The sequence below is a fragment of the Embiotoca jacksoni genome, unplaced genomic scaffold (assembly GCF_022577435.1).
Source record: "Embiotoca jacksoni isolate LCO1_2020_lvr unplaced genomic scaffold, fEmbJac1.0.p SCAF_20, whole genome shotgun sequence".
In the NCBI taxonomy this organism is placed as follows: Eukaryota; Metazoa; Chordata; class Actinopteri; family Embiotocidae; genus Embiotoca; species Embiotoca jacksoni.
Window position 1 is genome coordinate 3,826,392 of NW_027185341.1, and position 12,324 is coordinate 3,838,715.

Genomic DNA, 12,324 nt, shown 5'->3' on the forward strand with positions numbered 1-12,324 from the left:
AAATTGTCATGACCTTGCAGTGGCTTCACAGACAGACAACTGAACACACACACACGCACAAGCTTGTGCTCCCAGCAATTTGTAGATGTAATGGTAACCTAAAAATATCACGCAGTCAGGCTCTGATTTCCAACAGAGCAGCTGGGATATAAACACCTCAATCAGCCTCACAATATCAAGGCCAATAAAAGCCTGCATGCAAAAACATTTCAGGATCAAATTTCAATTGCTCATTCAGGTACAGAGCCACGATTTATGTAATTTTTTATTTTTATTTTAAAAACATTTCCTAGAGTGAGGTTATTGTGTTAGGGCCCTCTCCACCTTTCAAAAGGCTAATGATCCAAGCAAGTGGCCCATCGAAGCAGAAATCCACCTGCAAAGATTCCATTCATCATTTTTCCTTAAGGCCTCTTAAACAGAATAATCCACCCGTAACTCTACACACGTGTTTATATTAAATATTTATTGTACAACACATTTAAATATCAAAGAATGTATATTTTATAAAAGTCATATGGCTACTAACGTTCTCAATACTCCAACATCCATATTCGATGCGCTTAATGAGGATAAATCTGTAATAAGTACCAGTCAGTGCGAACATGTATAGAGATATTTGGTTGTAAATAGATGGGGACTCGTCCGTAGTCCTTAGGTGCCATCACTCCTTTTGGTCCTATCTGCCGAATCCCTGCGGGTCGTTGACGTTTTTTGACTCCTCTTTTCCATTTGTTTTACTGATGTGGTATAAAGTGTTGGCGAGGTTGTGAAGCTGGCATGTCCCAAGCTGACATCCACGCTGAGGTGCACGTCGTGGACGTAACTTCACTGCCATGCTAACACTGGTGAGAAGGAGGAAAAGAAAAGTCAAACTTGGGCACTCAGAGCATTACATATAGTACATTTATAAAAGGATTTGTGGTTTTTAAATAAGATGCAAACATACAATTTAGGTTTTGCTGACAGCAAAAATAAGCAGAAGTGAAATATAGTCTTTAATTTCCACAGAAAATGGAAGCAGAATTTCACTTTCAATGTTTTTCTGCATTAGTACTGCATAGATATTATAATACAGACAGTACAATATCTTGAATAATGTGAGCAGGGTGGTGTTAAACCATATCAGCGTTTCCAATTTCCTATTCACAGCCATTCACACTCTGTGTTGAATTTCTTTATACCTTGGTTTCAGAGCATCAATGTCAAGATGTTTGTCATCTGAGTGAAATGGGATGATCTTGACAAATGGAACATGTTGCTCCTGCGTGTCCTCTGACCTTTCCACCCCTACAGCCTGGACCGGTGCCCCTGGGAGGGCAACGTCTGACCTGCACAATATGGTACAATGATTTACAATAATGAAAGAAAAAAAAAAACATACAGATAAACTAATACGAAGTACAGTTTTCCTTTTCTTTTTTTTTCTTTTTTTTTTTTTTTTTTTTTTATAAAAAATAATCAACTTAAGGCAGAAATGTGTTGACGATCCAGCTGTGACACGTCATTCCGTTTACTGTCAGTGTTTCTTTTCTGTTGTGAGCTGTGTCTTTGCTGATGTTTTTCACTGACCTTTGAGTTAGTCTCAGTGGAGAGGCAGTAGTCAAAGGCACAATGAGCAACAGCAGAACAGCTATCTCCATACCGCACTGGCCTGTGGTTTAAAGATGAAAAAAATTGTAAAAAAAAATTAGGGATGCTGAGGAAAGAATACTGCTCTGATCTGACTTATTAAAAACACTTATTAAAGGCACAACATTTTGTGACAAGAAGAGTTAATAAAGACACAAACATGCATCTTGGATGACGCTTACCCCCAAGGAAATACAAAACTCTTCTGTGGCTTGTTAAGTAAACCATTCGCGGTCTCTTGTTGATTGTTGGATGTTGAAGTCTGTCATCCCTCTCTACCTCTGGTCCTTTATAGTGTGATGGCAGGGTGAAGGGGTGTGTCCGTAATGCTGTCATTATCCTGGTAGACCAACTCACACACTTGTAATTCCTCAGTTAATGGTGGCAGTTTTATTCCCTATTTACGAGAGCAAACGTAAACAATCTTCAAACAACAGCAGCCAAACACAACATTGTATTTAAAGTGACCTTTTGTGATGTTTACATTGATTCTTATGTTAACTGTGTGCTCCAGCAGGCTGCCCCCACCCCGCCACATCCTCCTCCATCCCTGTCCTCCCTCACTTCACTTGCTGCTGAGCAATTGTTCCAGAAATCATTCTTTCATTTCCATCACCTGCAGGAAGCCCGCCGAGCCCAAAATAACCCCAATTCTCCTCCAGGCTTTTCTTTATCGCTCCATTTTTCCTGTGCCTTTTCCCCTTGAGTAATGCATGTCGTCACCGTGTTTATTCCTGAAATTTCCTTCGCTCACATCCACTGCCCCACAAACGGTGTCTGACAAACAACTCCTTGATCTCACAGCTTTGCTCAAGATTATAAATCAAGTTTTAGAGATATTAGTCTTCTATAATCAAATTATTTAGGATTGTTTATAACTTTAGTTAGTCCATTTAAAAATAATCATGGAATTAAGAAATTAGAAACTTTCCAAGTTTGACTCATGGCCACCTAGTTACATCTACGCAGGAAATCATCCAGTAATTCACAATCTTTAAATGACACAGTTTGTCCCCGGGGATCTAGTGTCACATTTCATGTTGTCTGGTGTGCATACTCTGTTTCTCAGCCCCGTTCCTTCTCTTTAATTCACAACTTCATCTCCTGTTTATTATGGACCCTTCCTGTGACTACCATCTGGACAGTTTGCATTGTCAGAGGAATGCACTGAGTCATCAGTGTCGTGCGTGCACACAGGAGCATTAGCAGTCAAATGATTATGATTTCATATGTAATTTGGCATGGATTACAGCAAGTGTTGATTGGATGACACATGATGGTAACAGAGACTGCGTGCCAAAAGGAAGCACAGCCTCCTGGTAGACCTGCTCCTCCATACCTGCTTAGTTTTGAGCAAACCAATCGCTTATGATGTAAACATGAGTGAGGAAACATTTTAAATGCACTCTATGTAAAAAAAAAAAAAATATCTTTAGAGCAATTTACATTAATGAATGAGGACTGATTCAAGGGAAATCATATTCAATTTTTTTTAATTTTTTTTTATCTATATCTGGATGTTTTTGATCCTTGCAGGCCAATTAGAAGTAGTTATGAATCCATATAAAAGATATATGTAATTGCCACCTTTATCATTTAAATGAAGATCTTGATATGTAGATATATTATTATCTATTAGATTATATTTTATTATCATATATGATTTTTTTTTTCTTAAAAAAGCTCTAAATAAACATGATTTATGACACACTGTGATGTATTTGTAAGCAGAGGTGTGTCCAGAGAGAAGAAAGATGTGTGTTAAACATCATGCATGTTTAAATTGTATATAAGCCCATGACTGACTTCCTAACTAGTTATGGTGTAACAAAGCCTAATGAAAACACAAGGTGGGTTCAGAGAAACTTTCCCTGTTTAGCAGATGAAAATGAAAACAGCCTTCTAGTATTAAACTGCACGAACATCACACTGCCCAGCGATGCTGAAACATACAAGTGAATTATCAATAAGTAAAACACACTGTGAGTGAAGGGGGACTATAAAACAATATTTGATTACTACAATGTCCTTTTAAAATACATTCTAATGCGTAAACAAAAATAAATTTGCCTTAAATCAAAAATAACAATATGTTAATATCATCATAAGTAACAGGTTATAGTTTAATGGAATCCTTAGTTTACAGATATTTACCATATAATAGACATACTATACAAGGGGCTCATTACATGGGAAAAATCATACAAACAAAAACATTAAGATCCATTCACTCTGTCCTAAAGAAATTCTTACGAGTTGATTGACCTACTCAAGCTTCTACATGTAGAGGTCAATTGTGTTTAGACTACATGCAGTGTATTGTGTCCCAGGTAATATGACGCACTGCGTGTCATGATGTAAGTCTGTGTCAGGACAATAGTTGAAAGTCCTGGATTGTGTCAGTGGTGCTTGTTTTCTTCCACTAGTTTTAGAGGTCACTGAGGGTCCTCCGTCTCCCGCAGCTCTGACTTATTGATATCCTCCATCTGATTCATCTTGAAGGAATATGCGTTTACTTCCAGGAGAGCGCTCTGTGAGGACTCCTCTGACTTTTCTCCCACTATCGCTGACGTGGTGTGCATCCTGTTGTTGTGAGCCTGCAGCAACCAGCCGTTCACTTCAGCGTCCCGGGCCTGTTTCCTCTACCCACTGGGCACAAGAGTGAGCATCCTGCCAGGAAAGCCTGTCATCCACTCACATATCATCGTCTCACAGATTTCATCTGTCAGGGCACTTAACTTACACTTTACACAAGTGTATGAACGTCTTTTTGAGCTTCGCAGAACACTGAGTGCAGCAGATGAAAGTTAGTCAAGTTGAAAACGAAAACAGCTTATTTACTGGAATAAAAAAAATGAAAGAGCAGTATGTTTGTTGCCAACCATCAGTGCAGACTGATTTCTGTTGTAGATCGGTTGGTGTAGATCAGCACCATCTGTAGTTCATGGCAAGGGTAAAATGTTTAAATATACATTAAGTATAAGGCACAGTTGTGCACATATAGTATTGTGCATGAGATAAATCTGAGCAGACTGGACCCAACTATGGAAAGAGTGCCATCTTGTGGGAGTTTACACAAACAGCACGATTATATTTACATTACAGTTAATTAGTTCAATCTCATTTGGACTTGATTGATAATTTTGGTGAATACCAATACAAATGTTTTAAGCAGTAAACTATAAGCTGGAAAATATCTGTGTTATCTGAGGTCACTCTGTAGATGCATTGCTCAGCAGTGCTTTTCGAGTTCAGCCGGGCCATCAGTATCTCCAGTGGGGTTACGCAACAGCTAAAGATGATAAAAAAAAAAAAAAAGAAGCAGAATCTTGATGGTTATTTTTGTTTCTCCTGAGCTATCACCAGATTTAAGTAAAAGAGTGTTAAAGCTGGACAAACAGAGAGAGAAAGAGAAAGAGCTGTGCGGCACAAGTCGGGAAAACCTGTAAAAGGTTAGAGGGTCAACACTGAGAGATATAAGCTTAGAGTCCATTAGTGGATTATAATCATAAACACTCCATGGCTCCTGCATCTCTCTTTGGATTAAAGAGAGAGAGACAGAGAGAGTGAGGTAGGCTGAGTGTGTGAGGGTGACTGGAAAGCAATTGAATTGAGCAAATGCAACAGCAGAACACAGCACAGAGGAGTGAGAAACACTGGGAAGCAAACTGAAGCGAAGTTGGAGCGGTGCTATCACTTTGGATTGTCAGATTTAAGGGGATTTCTTATCTCTACAGAATCACCTGTCTGATAAACTGAACTGCACAAGGTAAGTTTAGACAAACATAATCTGTAACCTGTCCACTGGCTTATTTATTTGAGCAGAAATTTCATCTCAATATGGACAATTATTACGTACAGATTCACTGTCATTGCTTAGGAAGCGTCTTTTATTGATCAATTTTAAGTGGTAGTGATGAAGATAAAAAGTAGAATGAGTACCTGACAGAAAATCTGTAATTTCTGTCATTTAATGTCACATTTATTGGCTTCTATTCCCACTTTCTGGGTCTACAGCAGACATGTATTATGCATTATGTACAACTGTATTTATTATTACTGTATTTGATAATGCACAACCCCTGTCACTCACCACCATCATCATTATTGTTGTGCAACTTTAATTTAGTTATGGGCTAAATGATCTCTGTCTGTGTGTATGTGTGTGTGTGCAGGAAGCATGGACGTGGACGTGGAGGGGATTATCCAGTGCATCAAGCAGGGGGATGGGAACGGTGTTCAGATGCAGCTGCAGGAGTTCAACAAAGAGGTAACACAGAGCACACAAGAAGCTCACGCGTACACCACACACTGCTGATCCTGGCGTGTGCAGACCTTTTGTGTTGTTTTTTTTGGGTGTCTCCCTGCAGTACGCACAGTGCTTCTTCTTTGATGCAGAGGAGAGCGAAAAAAGGAAAGTAAGTTGGTTTGTTCTTCTGCACCTGTACGTTCACCGCCACTGTCCTCTCAGTGTTTCTTAAAACCTCACCTTAGCCCTCCCTTCACGCCACAACTCCATCTCATCCACCCCTCCCCAACCCCACCCCACAATCTGTCTGCGATTAGTAATTCTGCTGTATCAGTTGTTCCTGATCCTCTATCCTTGCCTGCTCAGGCAGATTGAGCGCAGGCAGAGTGATTGAATAATCAGCGCACCGCTAACTGTCAGAGTTTGGAGAAACTCTTCGAAACAAGGAGGTGTGTCAGTCCTAACTTTAGAGGCCTTGAGAGATTTTGGTCTAAAAGTAATTCACAAAGCATTTTTATAACTAAAAGTAGCTCCAAGTCAATTTAAATACATTTAATGTAATGTTAATGTTATGTATTTTTTTTTAAATTTCTAATTAAATACATTTTTCATTTAAATGTAATGTAATTTGAATGTATTTGTTTACTTTCCCATCCTAATCCTATCCAGTCTAGTTCCTTTTTACTGTATTGTTTAATGGTAAGTATATTATGTTCAAACTAACAATTACAGACTGATCACCTGCAGACATGACTAAATTAATCCAGAAACAACATATCAGCCACAGCAATAAGGCCCTCTTGGGTTTGGAGTTCTCCCATTTCATCCTGAAATTGTTCAGCGCATTTCTGTTTAGAGGAAACTCTTTGCTTTAACTCTTCGGAGGACTCCTAATAAAACTATTTCCTCTCTCTGCTGTTACATTGCTCACTTGAAATGGATTGTCCACCTCCAACAGCAAAAAAAACTAGAAGAGGTACAGTTTCAATTGCACATTAAATGCTCTGAACTAATCCATAAATTGTAGAAAAGTGTCAGAAGTTTTGATTTGATTTTTCCTTTTAACTGCTGTACCAGTTCAAGAAGAATAAAGTGAGGGACTACCCTGATTCTGACTCCGACAGTGACGAGTACGACCAAGAGGATCGAGGTCTCATCCTCAGACAGGTACCTGTCACTCTCTGCTTGTCGTTAGCTCATTTGAAAAGTGCTGCCAAACTAAATTTCTGTAAATGTGCCTCTGTCCCTGCCCTCAGAATTTAGCTGTTGTCCTCATGAGGTTCATAAGGACAGGGGTCAAATGTCGTCTGTTGAGAGTATCTCTGCGCACCCTGAGGATCCTGTCCAGGGACAAAAAGGTCCTGGGCCCATTTGTGACCGACAGTGCTCTCCTGACTCTGGCCAAACTAGCCGGGCTGACCACAAGTGATGTCAGTGACGAAGCCAACGACCCTGACTGTGACTTCTACGATAACATCATCGCTTCTCTTGCCGAAGCCAAAGTGCTACAGGTTCACACCGACGAGGACGAAGGCGAAGCTGGGGCCAACGACCAGAACGAGGAGGGCTTTGCCCTCGATGACGATGCCAAGAGTGACATCAGCGTCGCCAACAGCGCCGATCTTGACAGCATCAGCTGGTTCGGGAGCCACAGGACCAGCATCAATGAAATGCACAGGGGCGGCACCCATCACAAGGTGCTGGAGCGGGGGAGGAAGGACCGCAGAGAGAGCAAGATGGAGGTGGAGGAAGAGGAGGACGAAGGACAGTCTGGAGAGGAAGCACAGAGAAAAGAGGCCATGAAGGTGTTGTGTAATGTGGTGTACAACAGCACCTGGGCGCAGGAGAGGTTCAGTGCTCTCAGGTGTGATTCCTCACAGGACACACACTGACACACAGACCGACACACACACGCACACACGCGCGCACACACACACACACACACACACACACACACACACACACACACACACGATCTCACAAATAATCACAAACATGAGGCTTTTTTGAGGCTCAGAGTTTCAACAATCAAAAAGGGAGAAAGCCATTGTGAAAAAAGCAGAGGCATGCCCGAGAAATAATTTGATGATCCTGACAACTGTATACACATACGTCCTCCTCTGCCTGCAAGCAACAAGTTCATTCTCGCTCTGGTGAAGGTCATTTTTACAAATACAATTCAAAGTGCAAACTGCAGTGAAACCTGACAGGGCAGAATGAGACAGAACTGTGAGGGACGGTGTCATTCAAATTTTTCCTAACCTTCACTTTTTGTTTTTGTGTGAATCAACATACTTCCAGACAGCTAACCTCTTGCTTGTCTTCTCTGTCAGGCTTATGTGTGGTCTCACAGAGCGTCTGTCCTCCAGTGTCAGCTGCTTGTCTCCCTCCAGTGTTCAGTTTTATGAACTACGCCTCATGTTCCTCATCACTGCGCTACGGCCAGAGCTCAGCACTCAACTCCAGCAGGTGACATAACCTCACATCCCACCAAGAAACACGTCACTTTACATCTTTTCGTCGTGCCCTCAAACTTTTTCTCTTTCCTCTCACAGGAGGGAGGGGTGTCCATCCTCACAGCAGCCTTGGAGAGCGGCCTGGAGGTGCAATGGAAGGAACAGTACGAGTGTGTGCTGGACCCAGCGGCAGCGCCCATCTCCCTGGAAGCCTCTCAGCGCATCATAGAGGTCCTTAAAATCCTCTTCAATATCACCTACAGCACCCACAGGCAGGAGCCAAGTGAGGTCAGTGAGCATGAGGGGGTGATAAACCTGTCAGCCTTCAGGTGTAATAAAAGAGCAGGACAAAAGAGTCACATACAGTAGGAACAGTTCAAATTTCAGGAAATTGGAAATGATGTTTACTTTTTAGAGCTAGTCAGTATAAACAGTAGATATTTATAATAAGGCTGTGATCAGACACATCTGCCAGCTATTATTTGAGGAAATACATGAAATTTACTAAAGACCAAATTAAATCAAAACCTACCCTGTATGGCCTTTTCCATCTCAACTGTATCTTATACATGATGAGTCCAGATGAAGAAAGAAAGGAGCTGAACTGTAAGTTTTGTCCCCCTTCAGGACGATGCAGCTCTTTACCGACACCTGGTGGCGCTCCTGCGTGTCTGCCTGATGAGGAAGTGTGTGCTGTCGGATGACGCTAATGATCTGCAGGGGTGAGCGTGAAGGGAAGTTAGACTGAAAGATAATAGTGAAGATAATCATCAGGAATAACATGTAGAGAGATGTTTGCACTTTTTTTTTTATTTTTTTTTTTAATCAGGCTTATTTTCTAATTCTGTAACTCGACACTATATATATTCATACTATAAAATCTTGCGATTACACCATGTTTAATACAATCATAAATGAGGTAAAGAACTATAACATTTAATCTTCACTATTACAGCCTGTCTGACAAATTTGTTTTCTGAAAAGATAATAGATAATACTGTCATAAAAGTACAAGAACTTTATAATCCATTTACTAATTTGTAAAGAACAACTGGTTCTGAGATTACAAGTACCATTTTTAATTTAGTGTGTGGTGGGAACACCTTCAGCCCTACCCTGGGTTTGTTAACTGAAAATGGTATTCCAGGTTGTAAAATGTAAATATGTAGAAGTTCAGTTTTCCTCCTAAATTTCACTTTCATATTGACACATCGTTTTAATTTAGTATCTGATCATATGTTTACCATTTATTGTATTTTTGTGTTTACCAGTATATAATGACTCATCCTGCCAAAGAAAACCACATACTTTGTTTCCCTGTTCACAGTCACACAGTCAACCTGTTGTCAGCGCTGCCTCTCCAGTGTCTCGACGTGCTGCTGATGGGGCCTCTATTGCCAGGCTCTGAGCAGTGTCAGGGGGTCAACATGGACTGTGTCCACACCCTACTGATGTTCATGGAGAGACGCCTGGAGTCGGTGAGGGACAAAGCAATATGAAAATCCAAATCCAAGACTTTACTTCTGAAAAAAGTTTACATTTTTGGTTGTAAAAGAGAGACCATCTGCAATAACAATACTGAAATAACCGGAGAGGGGTTTCCTCGTTTGTCTGTTTTCCAGGGTGATAAGATCAAAGAGAAGCTGACACCGATCTTCAATCTGCTGACAGAGAGCTGCAGGGTCCACAGAGAAACACGCCACTACATCAGGAAACATGTAATATGACACAAAACATGTCACATTTTCCTTTTTACAATATGTGAATTACACTAATGAGCAAGAATATTATGACCATCCTTAATCTCTAATATGCTGTTGGTCCTTTGTGTGCCACCAAAACCGCTCTGATCTATTGAGACATGGACTTTCTAAGAGGGAAGGCTCCCAGTACTATCTGGCAGAGAGATGACTGTGAGTTGAAGCTGCTGCTGCAAATCAAACTCGTTCCAGCTCACCCTGCAGCAGAGCACCTCAGCATTTCTGACCAGAGGCGACCTACAAACATTAACTTTCAGAGATGCACCTCCCCAGTCATCTGACCTGTGTCAAAGCTGCTCAGGTCTTTACAACAGGGTCCTCCTGTCCTCCTGAACCACTAAGGTTTCAGTGTCGGAGGAAAGACTGAACCCCAAGTGTCTCCTGATTGCAGGCGAGCAACTTGCAGGGCGGCTCTGTCACCATTCGTGTGTGAATGGGTGAATGGGAGGCAAATTGTAAAGCACCACAAGGGTAAAAAACGCACAATATACGTGCAGAACATTTACCATTTAATAATTAGTACAACATGGACCTTGACCTTGAACTCAATTAACATTATTCGGTTCACCTGTGAGTGGTTACATTGTTTTTGCTCATCAGTGTGTAGTTGCAGAATTTTTTTCATTAGATTAAAGACCACTGAAATGACAATTTACCCCCCTCATTAGATCCTGCCTCCTCTGAGAGACGTATCTCACAGGCCGGAGGAAGGCTCCACAGTCAAGAGTCGTCTGATTCGTCTCATGACTCATCTGGACACAGACGTCAAACACTGTGCCGCTGACCTCATCTTTGTCCTCTGCAAGGAAAACGGTGAGACTAAACACTATCACTGTGGGAATAAAGTAAATTACAGTCTATTTATAAAGATAAAATGTTGTGTGTTGGAATTATGGGATGAATTTTAATGTCCCTTTACATTCACCTGATATTTTAATATTTGTTCTATATATTTTCTTAATATTTTATATGGGTTCACTGAATATATGTAAGATTTTTTTTTTTAAACGATAAACCCTATTTTCAAAATGTCCACATATGCTGTATATTAGTACATTTCAAATCATTGTTGGTGTTGATCATGTTTTTTTGTACGCCTTTCTTCCACACCTGTTTAAAAATATCGCAGTGTTTTTTTGTCGGCATTAATTTCAGCGTATTCATTCACTTTCTCTCCACCCGCCGCTCCCCATCACCTCCTCTTCTTCTCCTCCTAGTGAGCCGTTTTGTGAAGTACACAGGTTACGGGAATGCAGCGGGCCTGCTGGTCACCAGAGGTCTGCTGGGTGGGCAGGCAGCCAGGACCTCCACCTCTGACGCCCATTACTCCAGCGACTCTGACTCAGACACAGAGGAGTACCGGCAGGTCAAAGACCGCATCAACCCGGTGACGGGGCGGGTGGAGGCAGATCAGCCGGACCCCATGGAAGGCATGACAGAGGAGGAGAAGGAGGAGGAGGCCAGGAGGCTGATCATGCTCTTCAACAAGCTGTCCAGGTCGGCAAAAAACAGACACACACCTTAAGAATCTGTCTGATGGTATTAAAGATATGAGAGTCTTAAAACCTGATTTTCATTTTTAAGAGCAAAGACAATTAACTGCTGTTCAAAATATAGCATGAGAAAAACATCTTAAATCTAAGTTTATCAAAGTATTATGACACCTGTAAGGAATATGTTATTCATACATATGTAGCCTATAAGATAAAATAATCATGTGCATCAACACTCTGTTTGTTTAAAGTTAATATTTCCTCTTGACATTTGCAGAGGAAGCTTCATGACAAGTTATTGTCAGAAATATAGATTTGTATTTTTTTACAAATCACCACTGACATAAAGATTGTCTGTATAAACCTATTTTTATTAAATTCCTAGGATGACAACAATGTTACTACATGATTATATAGACCATGTCTTTTACACGGTGTGTTTTCAGAGATAATATTATCCAACCGATGGGAGTGGATGCAGAAGGGAAGCTCGTCCCGTTGTCAGGACAAAGGGGAAATTCCCTCAACGAGGAAGCCAAGTCTGAATCGGAGAATGACGGAGAAGCAGGTGAAGATGAAAAGAACTGAATCATGTCAAGTCCATTTGTTCAGTTTCGTGATTTTTCTTTTGTGAAGTTTGTCAGTGTATAAATATGTGTTCTTTAAGTGTGTGGATGACACGGAAAGAAATGTGATGTAGTTTTCATTTGGACCCAGCCAGGCATTCTGACACG

At 40.9% G+C, this 12,324-nt stretch overlaps 1 protein-coding gene across 1 annotated transcript; it reads left to right on the forward strand.

Moving 5' to 3' along the window:
* Window positions 1-5,812: 5,812 nt before the first annotated feature.
* LOC138202029 (synembryn-A) lies at window positions 5,813-12,287 on the forward strand. The gene is made up of 13 exons (XM_069155683.1): window positions 5,813-5,902; window positions 6,003-6,050; window positions 6,840-6,857; window positions 6,959-7,048; window positions 7,138-7,745; window positions 8,215-8,350; window positions 8,437-8,625; window positions 8,965-9,059; window positions 9,665-9,815; window positions 9,960-10,055; window positions 10,766-10,910; window positions 11,315-11,594; window positions 12,037-12,287. The coding sequence occupies exons 1-13, from the start codon at window positions 5,813-5,815 to the stop codon at window positions 12,176-12,178; spliced, it is 2,088 nt and encodes a 695-aa protein (XP_069011784.1). The 3' UTR covers window positions 12,179-12,287.
* The last annotated feature ends 37 nt before the right edge of the window (window positions 12,288-12,324 follow it).

Coding starts and splice junctions, on each gene's coding strand:
- LOC138202029 (XM_069155683.1), top strand. CDS start 5,813: ATGGACGTGGACGTGGAGGGGATTATCCAGTGCATCAAGCAGGGGGAT. Junction 9,060..9,664: donor GACGCTAATGATCTGCAGGG/GTGAGCGTGAAG, acceptor CCCTGTTCACAG/TCACACAGTCAACCTGTTGT. Junction 11,595..12,036: donor CTCTTCAACAAGCTGTCCAG/GTCGGCAAAAAA, acceptor GTGTGTTTTCAG/AGATAATATTATCCAACCGA.